At 40.3% G+C, this 14,502-nt stretch overlaps 1 protein-coding gene across 8 annotated transcripts in view; it reads left to right on the forward strand.

Annotated features, from left to right (window-relative positions):
* The window catches only part of PDE4D (phosphodiesterase 4D), a 1,423,826-nt gene that overhangs the window by 591,069 nt on the left and 818,255 nt on the right, over nt 1-14,502 (forward strand). The window contains exon 1 of one of the 8 annotated variants that reach the window (XM_084801373.1): nt 13,034-13,887. The exons of the other annotated variants lie outside the window; for them this stretch is intronic. Coding sequence (XP_084657499.1) covers nt 13,445-13,887 — 443 coding nt within the window. The 5' untranslated portion in view covers nt 13,034-13,444. Of the gene's footprint in view, nt 1-13,033; nt 13,888-14,502 lie in introns of those variants that run through there. 8 annotated transcript variants of the gene reach the window in all.

Here is a 14,502-nt window from a genome sequence, read left to right on the forward strand (position 1 = left end):
TGGGGGCGGGGTAGGGGGGGAATCATCAACAAAGAAACATTGTGTCCTTGAGAACAAGAAGGTAGCCCAACCAATGTTACTATTGTTTATCCTATCATGTAAAATTTGCAACAATGAGAAAAGGAACTGAAAATCCAGCCAGGGGAAAGTCAACCAAGAGAAATTCTCCTACTGGAAGCTCAGCTGTGGAGAGAAAGGTCAGTGGGAATGCAAGATGACTGCTTCAACTTCCGCGGTCAGGTTCTGCCAGGTGTCATGGTTTGGCGATACCACCTCTGTTCTCTCTGTCTCTGTCTCTGTCTCTGTCTCTCTGTCTCTGTCTCTCTGTCTCTCTGTCTCTCTCTCTGTCTCTGTCTCTGTCTCTCTCTCTCTCTCTCTCTCTCTCTCTCTCTCTCTCTCTCTCTCTCTCCTCTCTCTCTCTCTCTTTCTCTCTCTCTCTCTCTCCTCCTCTCTGTTCCTTCTTTCCACTGAAGCTGAACACCTTAAAGGGGTTTCCCAATCTGATTATATTGAGTACGCAATTTCTTTTTTTTTTTTTTTTCTTTTCTTTCTTTTTTTTTCCTTCAAGACAGGGTTTCTCTGCGTAGCCTTGGCTGTCCTAGACTCACTTTATAGACCAGGCTGGCCTCGAACTCACAGAGATCTGAGGTCTGCCTGCCTTTGCCTCCCAAGTGCTGGGATTAAAGGTGTGCGCCACCACTGCCCGGTGAGTACCCAATTTCTTGATGATGCCTTTTATCTGTCAATCTGTTTTCAAGTTGTTACAGAACTGTACCTTTAAGCCATTAGGTGAGTATTTTAGTGGGTTAGATGCAACTTTTCTTCTCTCCTTTGTTTCTTCTTTAATTAATATGGGGGAAAAAGTAAGAAAGTGTTTATGATCAATGTGCCAGATGTTGTTATAGTAGGCATTTCACCATGCTATAGGAACTGCTAATCATAACCTTTCAATGAGAAAGATTATTATTATTATTATTGTTATTATTATTATTATTATTATTATTATTATTATTATTATTATTATTATTTTGCTAATGAGGACTAAAGTTTTATGCCTAGAAAACACTGGAACCTAGTTTTTATTATATACATCTATGTCATAATAACCAAATATCAAATAGATCAAAAATCCTAATTTTGGCTTGAGTGAGTGAAAATATTAGGCATACAGCAAATAAAAGTATGTTGAAGGATTATTAATATTTAATATTGATTTATATTTTTAATAAATCAGCAGTTACTCCTTGACCAGATTTACACACAAATAACCACACAGAGGGACTAGGATATATTTAATTAGCCTATAACAAAATGCTATGCAATAATTACTCCATCCTAAACCTCCAAGCTAGTATAATTTCCTCCCATTCAGATTTCCCACATTATACTTGCTTTTTACTCATATCTTAGGCCTAGCTCATTCCTCCTGGTGTTTTCTGGTCCTCTCCATATGTATCCCTTTTCTCCTTCCTGTTCTTTCTCTTCCCTTCACTGGACCAGGATGTCCCACCCTATTCTCTGTTATTGCTCAGCATTGGCTAGTTGGCTTTTATTGGCAACAAAGAGAACAAATGGTGACATGTTTACACAGACTTGAGACAGATATTTAGAAAAAACACTTCGCAGTGCAATGTCTTAACTGAAACTAGATAGTGGGGTAGAGAAATTAGCATTTGAATGAACAAGGGTAAACTGCACAGTCCACAAGAACATTATGCCAACAAGAGTAACATAAAAATAGTGAATACTAGATAAATTGATAGATAGATAGATAGACAGACAGACAGATAGATAAATACATAGATACATAGGTGGAAGGATGCGTAGATACATTATACAATGAAATCATATATGGGCATATGTAATATATACTGTACTAAGCATTTTGTATTTTTATTTAATCTTTACAGTAACTTTGCACAGTTGCATCTATTATCATCCTCCTTGATGAATAAAACCTGAGGAGTAGGGTAATGTAAACCATTCCACAAGACACCTAGAAAGCCTTAGAACTTTCTGCATACAGTACCCATTCTCTCAAAAGCCATGAAAAATATTTTTAATGCACAATTGTACCATTTAATTACAGTGAGACTTCAGTTTGCCTATTTTGAATAGATTCATCTCATGCAGATTACTTGACATGTTGAGAAAGAGGTGGGTAAATTAGCCTAGTCTGCAGCTTGTAGTTGGTCAGCAACTAAGCATCTTGGTACTTCAAGAAACCACTTGCAAATAAAATATAGAGCTACATTTAGCACACTCCACAAGGCATTCTGAAAATTTTAATGTGTTCAGATAAGGATGTTTCTATTATTTATGCATGAAGAAAACATGCTGTTTTCTAATGCACTGAGCAAAGGGGAAAACTACTCAACCTTAGCAAGATCCTACCACGGATGTGAGGTGCATTTTAATGGTAGCGCTATGCTAGTAAAAACAGTCACTTATGGACTTCTTTATCCTCCATATACTGTGTCAAAACTATATTGATTTAAATAAACGAAATCTTGTGCTAGTGAGATGGCTTAGTGAGTAGAGGCATTTACTGCCAAGCCCGATGACCTGAGTTTGACCTCTAGGATGCATGAAAAGAGGAGAGCACCAATTACCTTGAGATGCTCTCTGACTTCCAAGTATGTGTTGTGGAATTAAGTACATATCTGAATACATACCACCACCACCACCAACAGCAACAACAGCAACAACAATAATGAATGGATGTAATGACGTTTTAAAATCCTTGCATCACTGTGTAATCTCTGAGAAACCAGAGTGAGCATAAGTTAGACTCCAGCTGGCTTTTAAATTATATGCACATTTTTCTTTTCTTGAAGTTATTATTTTCTAATATTCTACTCATAAAACACATGAAGATGTAACAACTGAATAGAAATAAATAATGCATTTGCTCTTTAAAAAGTACTAAGTTATTAAAACTGCTGCATTTACAAATGAGGTAAATTCCTCCCATGTTAGTTTGTGGCTATGCCCCAGAACTGATCCTAATTTCTGGAATAAAAATGCATTCCCAGAAGGACTGAGCACTTGAAACTGACCTGAGCTGTTAGTTACTTTAGATCTTGAAGAGTTATGGCACCACAGATAAGTCACACTTTGGTTCTCATCCAAGGTAAAACTTTTGTGATTGAATGATAAATGAGCTTCCACCTTCCAATCACAAATAGGTACAGCTACATTAGGAATTAAGCTTAGTTGCTTTGGATAGTTATCTAAATGTATCCACAGACTTCTGGAAGGTTAAGGAGTTTAAACTTGGTTCAAAATTCAAGAACTGATTTTGTTACTGTAACACAGGAGAGTAGTCCCTATTTCTAATAGTAGAGGTTCCAAGTAGGAGTAACTAGAAGGCTTGCCAGCCCTCTATGCAATGACCATCTGATTAATGGGAGAAGAGAAACAAAAGTTATTACATATACATATATGAAATATGTAACATATGTTTTAAGGACACAGACTATCACGGTATGTTACATGACCTCTGAAATAAAGATAGTCCTGCCTTTACACAGATAGTCTCAGTTAGTAATGGCAGGAACACCAAAGGAAAGCATTAAAATTAATGTCTACTATATAGAACTGATTGCGTTGCTCAATTCTTATAAAATCACATCGTGTGCACATTCTCATAAACCTGACTTAGTAAACTTACAAGAAGACTGCGCAAAACCCACATACATTTCAGGGATTCAAGTTCTTTCTCTCTGGGGCTTATTTCCACCTTCTGACCTGAACATTTCCTTGTCTGGGGGCTCAAGGCCTGTTATTATAGGTGCTTGTGTTGTGGAGGGACAAGCAAGAGATACCCACGCAGGAGATGAGCTCTGAGCGAGGCAGTCTGAAACACAGCCCGGCTTTGCCCATGCCCACCGTGTGCCTGGGATACGGCAGTGTCTTCTCAGTACCTCTCGGCCTTTACTGAGGTAATTCTTGAAACCCAGGGAGAACGATGTCTGCTTAGAAGAGATCCAGTAATTACTGGTTATCTCCACCCTTGAGGGACCTGCCTCTTTCTTCTAGAGCAGTGAGGTATTAAGTGTGTGCTCCACCTCCATCCTTGATCCTCCCTTCCCTGCAAGCTCTACTGTTTGCAGAATAGTAATCAAAGAATCAAAGTAATCAAGTAACGTTCTGATTCTATGACAGCTATGCTTCGATATTCAGGGGAAATGAGGAGTAGATATTTAGGGATATACATGTTCTGAGATAAGAAGATGAAAAATGGAGCAGTTTCCTGTTCTGTACTCCAGATTTTCCAAGGGTATTTATTATTATTATTATTATTATTATTATTATTATTATTATTATTATTATTATTATTATTATATTTTAACTCAGGATTCATTTAAAACTAACTTTTGATAGGAGTATATATTATAGTTTAAAATCTTATTTATTTACTTTTATTTATTTATTTAATCTGGATGTTTGTCTGTACTCAGATATGTGCCTGTCAAGCCCCTAGGACTGGCTGGCTGGATTACGGACCATTGTGAGCCACTTTGTGGATGCTGGGAATTGACCCAAGGCCCTATGGAAGAACAGTCACTGCTCCTACCTGCCGAGCCATATTTCCAGCCCTGACAGATTCTATTTTAAATGCCATAATTATATTTTTGTATTGGAGTCCTATTTTGATTTCTCACTTTTTATTTTTATGTTACCATAGTCTGGAAAGTTTGCTCAGTGGTTTTATTTGGCAAAGACACAAAAAATGGAATGTATAAATGGCCCGCAGCTTTCTCTTCTAGGCACTGAGTATTAAACATCACCAGGCATGCCGCTTCCTCCTACGGCTCTCACTTTGGTCTGTTCTATTAGTAACGATGAAGGATTTCTGCCCTATGGAGATTCTGATGGTGACTGCTATGTTTATTATACAATATCTAGTATATGCAAATGCATCTGCAAGATAATGCTGCATAGTCCATAATTCATGAGCTGCGATTTTGTCAATTCATTGTCTCCACCTGTAAACTCCTTTCTTCTCCCACATACCGCCTTTTCCTTCTTTATTTGGTAGTAGATCATTTGTGACTTGGTGAACTGTATAACCTTTTGATTATTAAATAACTTTAATAAAAGTCACGGACATATGTATTTACTAAAGCATCATTATTTGAGTGTGATTTAAACATCTGTCACTTGTGCTTTGCCTGGAAATAATATAATCGTAATACTGACCTTCAGCCTCTCCTATATAACTAATGACCCTGGATGCTAGTTTGAGAAAAGAAATACTGCACCAAGATGTAGCTTTGGGTTTAATATTTCATTTCTGCCTTCTCCTGCTCATCATCATCATCATCATCATCATCATCATCATCATCATCATCATCATCATCACCTTTCTTCCTTCCCTTCCTCCTCTTTCTTTGTCAGACAGGCTCTCCACATATAGGCCTGGCTGTTCTGTCACCTCACTATGCTAGGCTGGGCTAAACTCACAGAGATCTGCCACTTTTGCCTGGGAAGAGCTGGAATTAAATGATGTATTACCATATATGGTTGTTTGTTTCCTTTCTTTTTCTTGATTTTGGTTTCATAAGAATGGTGTTAGGTCATCTTCTGTCACTTGCTTTATTCACTGAACAAAAATGTCTAATATTTGCCCATTTCGTCACATATTCTTTCATGATACAAAATCTATTTTAATATTGTTGTTGCTTAACATTTAGTTTGGTTCCATGGTTTGTTATAGTACTGACGACATATATATCCCTAGCTGAGTTTGTGTGTAAGACATTTTTTTATGCTATAAGCCCTGGAGTAGAACCGTGAATCAACTTGTATGTGAATGCTTATATTTGGAAGGTAGTAGCAATGTGTTTGCTATTACCCATATAGAAGAGTTTCCATTATTCTATATCTTTACAAAATGTATTGTATAGCTCCTTTTGCTGAAATATAGATATAAAAATCCCCAGTATTCCATATAGGATTGATGATGATATGGATCACTGTTTCTTCTGCTTGACCACCATTTTCTCTCCTCTTCTGCAGAGTTATCTGAGAATATTTCAGTTTTTCAATATTCGGCGATAAAGAGGAATATTTATCTTGGGACAGCCCTTTGCAAACTACATGCCATGAGCAATGTCATCTCCTGGGTTCTTGCTTTCTTGGTCGTTTTTTGGTGAATACAGGTTCTAAGAGTTAATACAGTGTTGTTCACCCAATCTCTCAATGTGTGTTTATGTGTCACATAGAAAAGAAACCCTCCAGTATAGGGACATCACGATACACTGCTGCTACTGTCAGTGAATGAGTGGCTTCATATCGAATGAGAACATAATCATATCAGCTGAAATGCTATACCGTCCATCCACTGGTAGCACTGAATGACCCATCCACTGACATTTTGCTGTTCAGAGGTCTATGTTTAGTTTATCCCCTTTGTCATCCAAGAAAGATCACAGGTTGGGAGTACAGATAGCCAAGGGCTCGAGTTTAGGGGATGACACCATACAGGCATCTGACATTACGTAAGTAACTGCCCTGTGAACTGCAGTCCCCTGGTATGTATGGCTAGGGCACCTCAGTTCTGAAATATTTGCTAATCACAGCATCTGTCTCCTTTTCAAATTTAGAATCATTACTTTAAATTTCCGTTTTCTTAAATGAATAAATGTTTTCAGACACACTGCCATGTTAATGCCTGTCCCCTTGCTCTTCAGCATCTCAAATTGCTAAGAGTTCATGTCTGGTTAAAATAAATTAAGAATCTAGGTACTTGGCCATTGGTAGTTGGTCCTGATTTCATAGCAGCAGCTTCTTTTGTACCTTCTGTTATACCTCACTGAGACCAACATTTCAAGGAATACTGATTCTTATTAAATTTTTCACTGTCAAATACCAGAGCTTAAACATCCTTCTTAAAAAGTCAGCTCGTAGGAATATTTCCACAGATGGACATTTAGCACCTGAGTAATTAATTTAAAGTGTCACAAAACACTTTAAATGTTCTGTGACATCTTCTGAGAGATTTGAAAGCATCTTCTCATTTCAAGTATATGCCAGCTGTACAATTGTCCATCATTTCTGGAGTCATTTCAGCAATAAAATTATATGCAGCCATAAATGCTTGTATTTTGCTCCTTTATAGATTAGCCTTATGAGACTTTTCTTGGCAAAGCACAATCTTTTTCCAATATAGTAGAATATTTTCTCCACTTACGGTAAATATATACACACCACAGACATCCTTTTCCTCCCTTATCACATATAAAGTAAGGCTTTTCTTTAATGAAATTGTATAGTGTAATATTTTCTAGGCATTTTAAGTGAGTATTATGATTCTAAGTTTAAAAATATAACAGTGTGTAGCTACAGAAATATGATTATTAAGTCTAAAGTTTTTATCATGACCAAAGTAGACCTCTTTGATACATATATTTATTGAGACAGGGTTTCTATGCATAGCCTAGGCTGTCTTGGACTTGCTTTGTAGACCAGGCTAGCCTTGAACTCACAGAGATCCACTTGCCTCAGCCTCCCAGAGTGCTAGGATTAAAGGTGTGCGCTACCATGCCCGGCTCTTTGATATATTCTAATTTCCAAACAGCCTCTACGTCACTTCCTCTCAGGCCGTTGCTGATTAGACTCTTTCTCATCCACAGCCAGCTTATCAGTTTCTTTGCACTTGCTTGGCCATAAGCTGAAGTGCAGGCTTCCTCCTAACAGCCTCCAGATTCCCGCTGTCGATGACAACCTACCATAGCAACCATCCTTGGCCAGCCTATAGAAAAGAGCACACTCAAACATCAGGACCCAATTTCTTGATTTGTTTCAGTGTACATCCCAGTACTTAGCAGCCCTTGGCATATTTACGGGTTTGAGTGTTCATTTGGTGGGTTCCCAAGGAAAAACGAAAGGTAGAAGGTTTCTCTACCTTAAATTGTCTTCTGCATCTCTAAAGCTTAATGCTTGGCACATATTAAGCATTCAGCAAATATTGCCCTGTGAGTGCACAAGCACTCAGACAATCAAAGAACAGTAGAGTAAGGCTTCCATTGGCTGTATCAAGTGTCCACAGCCACAGAGGCTGGCATAGTTCTTTTAATCTCTGCTGAAAGACATGCTGACATTCAAACCTTAAAAGGTGAAGAGAACAGTGTTGCTAGAATTAAACAAAACAGTGTATGAAAGTATTTGGTAGAGTGTCAACACTTAGATGTTCAGTGGATGTAACGTACTTGTCTGGCTCCTTTTCTTTCTTTGATGTCACGAAGGAAACTTGCTTCTGTGTAGAGTAGGCCAATTCACTGCTGTCTCATAGTTAGCACACTCCTTCTTTTCACTATCTTCTCGGGAAGAAGAGGGTTATTCTTTTCCTTCCTACTCAAATGTCATTGCTTCCCTTCTACACTCATACATTTCACATCCCTAACCATGGACATTAAACCCAAACCACCCAGAAGGGCTCCTTTTTGATGACATTAGCACAGTTATTATACTGCCTCAGAGAGCCTCAGTGCCTGAAAACTTGCCTATCTCTGCTCCTCACAGAGCTGTGTATGTTTTTCCCCATTTTCTGGATATCCAATGAACCCTTATTTCTATCATGCTTTTGCTTATCCTAGTCTCTATATCTGGTACTCGTATACAGTCATATGTGAGTTCACACATCACCAGAACAGCCTATTTCAACATGTACTTGTAGTCTTGGCATCAACGTAGATGGCATTTACTGTTTGAGAAGACTCACGATGCCTTAATAATTAGATATACTTCCTTGTGGTTTAGAGTTGAAAGCTTGGTCACACAAACAACGCTGAGAGGTGAGGATTTGGGGAGAAATCAGACTATGAAAATAGGCTGTTAATGGACTGATAATTTGAAGACATTACTGAGCTATGCTAGGATATATAGTATAGGTCCTCATTCAAGGAAATGGGCCATTGGATGCATGTGTTTGGAAGATGTACCTTATACGTGTCTCCTTCCTTCATGTTATGCATCTCAGATGCCCTGAAGTAGGTACTTCTGCTCTGCCACATAGTTCCCACCATGATACTCTACCTGACCACAAGCTCAGCAACAACAGAACCAAGCAACCATGAACCAAAAGTATTGAAACCATGAGCCAAAATAAAATTTTCTTTTCTCACTTTTTTCCTCAGGCGTTTTGTGATAGCAACAGAAACTTTCTACCACAGCAGCAGACATATCAATATATATCCCTAAATTAAAGTCAGATGCTTATTATTTCCCCAATACACAAAGCTCTTGATGGCATTATCTCTTGGTGGGTATTTTCATGAACTAAGCAACAAAGTGTTCATGAGAATTGGCATTTATAGATAAGCAATGCCTTCCCTGAAGATTAGTACCATTAGGGTGTTACAAAATTGGTTTCTGGTGAGCCACACACCAATTTGAGATTCCCACAATGATGTAGATTTAATAGCATGATAAGCAAAAACATATTTAAGGCAACATTTTCAGCTCAACATTAATTGCACCAAGTGGAATAGAAATTTTAATAGTATATTTCTAATATATGTCTAGATAGTTCATACTTTTAAGAACTCTGTATCTCAAAGAAATGTATGATGCCTATTTCCACTCAATAGTGAGGACCTGGGTAAAATCTAAGGCTTTCTGTGAAAACTTTGAATATTTCCAACTAGATAAGAGTTTAGCCATGTGTAACACAACATCCAGTGAAAAAAATTTCTAACTTCATATGAATCATCACCAAGCTGATGCCCCTTGACAAATGAAACAACACAGGGGTATAGAACATATGCAAAGTAAAAGTCTTATTTAAATCTTTCTCTTGTCACAAAGGTAGAAGTTGGCCCTTAGATGTTGCAGAATACTGTTTAATTCTGTACCCTGGGCTAAAGAGAGCTGCTGCAGGTTTTCTGTTAGCTGTGAATTGACATCTTTCTGCTCCCCAGAATTATTGACAAGAATGTTCTCCCTTGCTAATAACAACACATTGCGTGATTGATTTTGTCATTAGTGAAGACTTGAAATGTGTTGGTACTAGGAGGGGGTAATATGTAATCTCTGCTTGGTGGTCATGGCACCAACTTACCACTTAGTTCAGTTTGTTCAGGAAAAAAGGCATTATTTGTTTACCTGATTTTCTATTTTTTATACAGATGTAGATTAGGGTCAATAATTATAAATACTCAAGAACTTCCATGTTAACCAGTTCACAAAGATTTCTCAGATTTAGAATTTTAGGGTAAAGGTAATTTATCTGGCACAGAGTCAGAGAAAGCCAGTGCATCAGCTGAACTTCATATAGTGTTGCTTCAGCCTGGTGGGGATTCCCAATATTAATAAGTAGAGGGTTTCTGGGGAAGAGAGGGAATGCTCAACTTTGAACAGTACATGGTGTTTTTTTTTTTTAACATAAAAGCCAATAGAGTAATTGATAAACTATATTTTTTCCCTGAGAGCTTGGCATTAAGCTGTTTTTAGCTGGGGGTGTTTGAGACTTATGACAAGCATGAACCATTAACACCCGCTGTGTTTTTTAATCATACAGTGAAGAACTGGGATGGACTGGGATGGATAAGTAGTTACTAATCAACAAAGATATCCAAAGAACATCCTCTTCCCAAGAGCATTGGGTCATCCTCCTAAAACACTGGTTCAATTCATCAAGCAAGAGTGTTGATTCACAAACTTGCTTCTCAGTCACATTTTACTTGCAGCTTTAGCAAAAGTGTAAAGCCCCAAGTATCATCCTACTTTAAGAAGCCTTTGCCTATATATTCTGAATTAGTTACTCAGCTGATTCTGACAAGACAGAGTTTTTAAATACTTGTCTAAGAATCAACACTCAACCTTTAAAATCCCCACAGTTGATAGACACAGCAAAGTGACTATTGATGAAAATAATACATAGGATTCCTATCTGCCAAGAACCATCAAAATTTCTAGTTGTCACCATCTTATTTAAATCATTGAAGTAAGTATATTCTCATTAAAATACTCATAAGCTTATGTAAGATAGTGAGGGCCCTATTTTGTACAGAGTTTACAGGCAAATGATATAGGTAAGGCCACATTAGTAGGACCTGATGAATTAGCAGGCAGCCTGCAATCTCCAGTTCTACTGAACAATCCATTAAAAATCAATAACCTATGTGAATTATGGAAAATTGAAAATTGCACAAGTAAGGAATATGTCAAATGGTTTCTGCAACCTTGAAAAAGTTCCTGACTTGTAATTATATGCTATAAACAAAGTAAAAACTTAAAAACATAATGGCAATTATAGATACAAGAATACATTCCTGAGTCACAAGGAAGGAGAAAACTGACAATGAGAAGTGGGTCAGATTTGAGGTATTCCGTGTAATCTGCCAAAGGAATCATAAATAACTCTTGACCCTTAGCATCTGAGATGTTGGAAGTTTTAGATAGGGTTATATTATAATACCATAGTTTGGGGAAGGAAGTGGGTGGGAAGCACCCAGATGGAAGATGGAATTGGTTTACTTCTTTGAAATGGCTCCTGATGTTAACAAAACTAAGAATTATAAAGGATCAGAAACCTAGTTGTGCTCCAGAACACTTTATTATTTTCTTTCTTTTCACATCTGGGAAGACATTGGTATGATTCCCTCTAGGGAATCATTGTCGTATTTGTGTCTTCCAAGGAAGGGTGTGTTCAGTCAAATACAGTTTCAATCCTCCCTGGGGAAAATGGTGCTTCAAAGATTTTTGCCTCCTTTCTCTCTGGACCTCCTTTCTCGAAGTTTGTGCACAACACATATGTGAACAGAAAGCCCAGGCCAGAAGACTAAAGGAAAGGGACGTTTACAAACATGACTAGCCATTGCAGCTATTGCGGGGTCTTATGTATAGTGCTAAACTATTGCCACTCCCAGAAGAAGATGCCTGTATACGTCATGGGCCGTTTGAACACTCTTTGTGGTAAAATAGTGTTCCTTTTCCCTATTGCTATTTTCTTCATGGCATCTATACTGAACATTCACTATATAGAGATGACTGGATTTTTCAACATTCCAAGGGCTCCTTCATATTCAAATCACATCATGACTTTCTGCAGAGAACAAAATGATTAAGCTACCAATGAGTTATTGTGAGTTCTAACTATCTGACAAATAATGGATGGTACCATGGTGACTCCCGCAATGACAAATCATAGAATTAATAGTGAGGAGGTGATCTTTAAGTAACACAATAATCTCAAAAAAGTGCATGGAATGTCTCCATAGTGCTTTGAAATTATCTCAATGTCTTAAAAATATTTGATATTGCAGGAAAATATTAATTCTAAGAGATGAAAGTTGAATCCAGACTGTAGCATCAAGTGTGACTATGTCTGTGTAATAATGGCACTGCGTGCTTTAAAATGCTTTGGTAATAGATCTCTGCTCTGTTAAATGTGGCAGAAAAGCAAACTGCAGTCAGGTTTAGAAGGTAGCAACCGTTGAAGATAGCCAGACGTTTGTAATGGAAAAGGTACCCCAAGCTTGAGTGTGGTCAGAGAGCTCAGCTCTGTCTCACTGGCCAAAAGACAGTTCATCTTGATTCCCAGCTAGCTCTTTTTTCCAGGACCAAAATGCTAGGTAGAGGATCTCCAGAAGAAAATAGTGAGCGTTCTTCCTGCTGTAGGAAAGATTCACAGAATATTTAATCCTATAGCAGAGATCTAGACTAAATTAATCTTAAATATTAGATCTTCATGCAGATCTTTTTAAATATATAGCTACAGATAAACACAGCATTCCTTGCAACTTTGACAGGTCGAATCTCTTTTCTTTAAAAGCCTGCATCCTGCGGCTCATTTTCTGCAAGCTCTGAGAACCAGCCAGGAATCATCAAATGCATTTCTGTGAGAGGAGAGGACCTAGTCAAGCAGCGAAGAGCAAACCTCCGGGCAGTGAGGAGCAGGGAGGGAGGGAGGCGCGGGTAAAGGGAGGGGAAGGACCCAGAGTGCGGGTCTGACTCCTGACTGGCTGGAGTGGTTTTGGAGAAAGTCATAGCACCAGCTGGCCAGTCGGGAGCTGTCCAACTTTTCAGCAGGTTCAGGTGCCCAGACTCAAGAGCCAGCTCCTGCTGCGAAGAGCAGGTTCTGTAAGAGCTAGCTGCCAACAGTCCCTAATCTCACTGGCGGTGACTGAAGAACGAAAAGAAGAGAGGAAGGCAGAAGAAACTGACCATCAGAGAAGCCTCGCCTGCCAGTCTTGGCTACTTGGGAGCAACCGGCGCGCCTCTCTGTCTCTGCCACCCAGCAGGGATCCCTGTGGCGTTCTGTAATCGCTCCCGCTAGCAGAGCCCCCTCTCGGTGGCCTGGAGCCTTTCTGGCCGCTCCAAGTCGGAAGCGGAGCCCAGCCTCTGTTGCCTCGGCAAGCGGCGGCAGCAGTAGCTGGGAGGCTCTCGGGCCAGCGCGGTGGACCCGGCGGGGCAGCGGGGCACGGAGCCGGCCAGGATGGAGGCAGAGGGCAGCAGCGTGCCTGCCGGAGCGGGCAGCGACGAAGGTAGCGATGGCTCCGGAGGGGCCGCGCTCAAAGCCCCCAAGCATCTCTGGAGGCACGAGCAGCAGCACCACCAGTACCCGCTCCGGCAGCCCCAGTTCCGTCTCTTGCACCCCCATCACCACCTGCCCCCGCCGCCGCCACCCTCGCCCCAGCCCCAGCTGCAGCCACCGCCACCGCCCCCACTGCCGCCACCCCCGCCACCGCCCGGAGCTACCCGTGGTCGCTACGCCTCAAGCGGGGCCAGCCGCGTCCGGCACCGTGGCTACTCCGACACCGAGCGCTACCTGTACTGCCGTGCCATGGACCGCACCTCCTACGCGGTAGAGACCGGTCACCGGCCCGGCCTGAAGAAATCCAGGATGTCCTGGCCCTCGTCGTTTCAGGGGCTCAGACGGTGAGTGGAGAGCGCCCCCTCCCCCATTCATGCAAAGGCTCACTACCCCTCTTCTCCAATCCTCTGCCAGTCTTGGAATCCAGGGGTCAAATTTAAGAAACTCAGGGAGGGTGAGCAGGGGCGTGTCTGTCCTTGCCCTAGAAGATACAATTCAGGTGTGCAATAGACCTGAAAGCAAAGTATAATTGTTAACTGGTGTGTGTGTGTGTGTGTGTGTGTGTGTGTGTGTGTGTGTGTGTGTGTGTGTGTGTGTGTGTGTGTGTGTGTGTGTGTGTTTTACCGGTTTATTTGTGCCATGCACCTCCCTCTCCCTACTCGGTTCCATCCCACCCCAGCAGTAACATTAAACCTAATTCAGTTTGTTTCTAGTGGAGGGAGGGTGAAGGCGCGAAAGCTGGGGATGGGGGAGGCTGCAGTACAAGCTTGGAAACCACCCATAAATCTGTCCGCTCCGCTCGCCCCAGAAAGGAGGGGTCAGCCAGGCAGATCTGACCTGAGAGGGCACAGGGTGTGGATGAGACACTTTGGTCGCAGGATTGCAGCACAGGGCTTGAGAATAACTCTTGTCAAGTGCATAAGTAAATTGAACAGCAAACACGTGGGTGACTTGGAGAG

Source organism: Acomys minous (assembly GCF_964271855.1).
Source record: "Acomys minous genome assembly, chromosome: 11".
Classification (NCBI taxonomy): Eukaryota; Metazoa; Chordata; class Mammalia; order Rodentia; family Muridae; genus Acomys; species Acomys minous.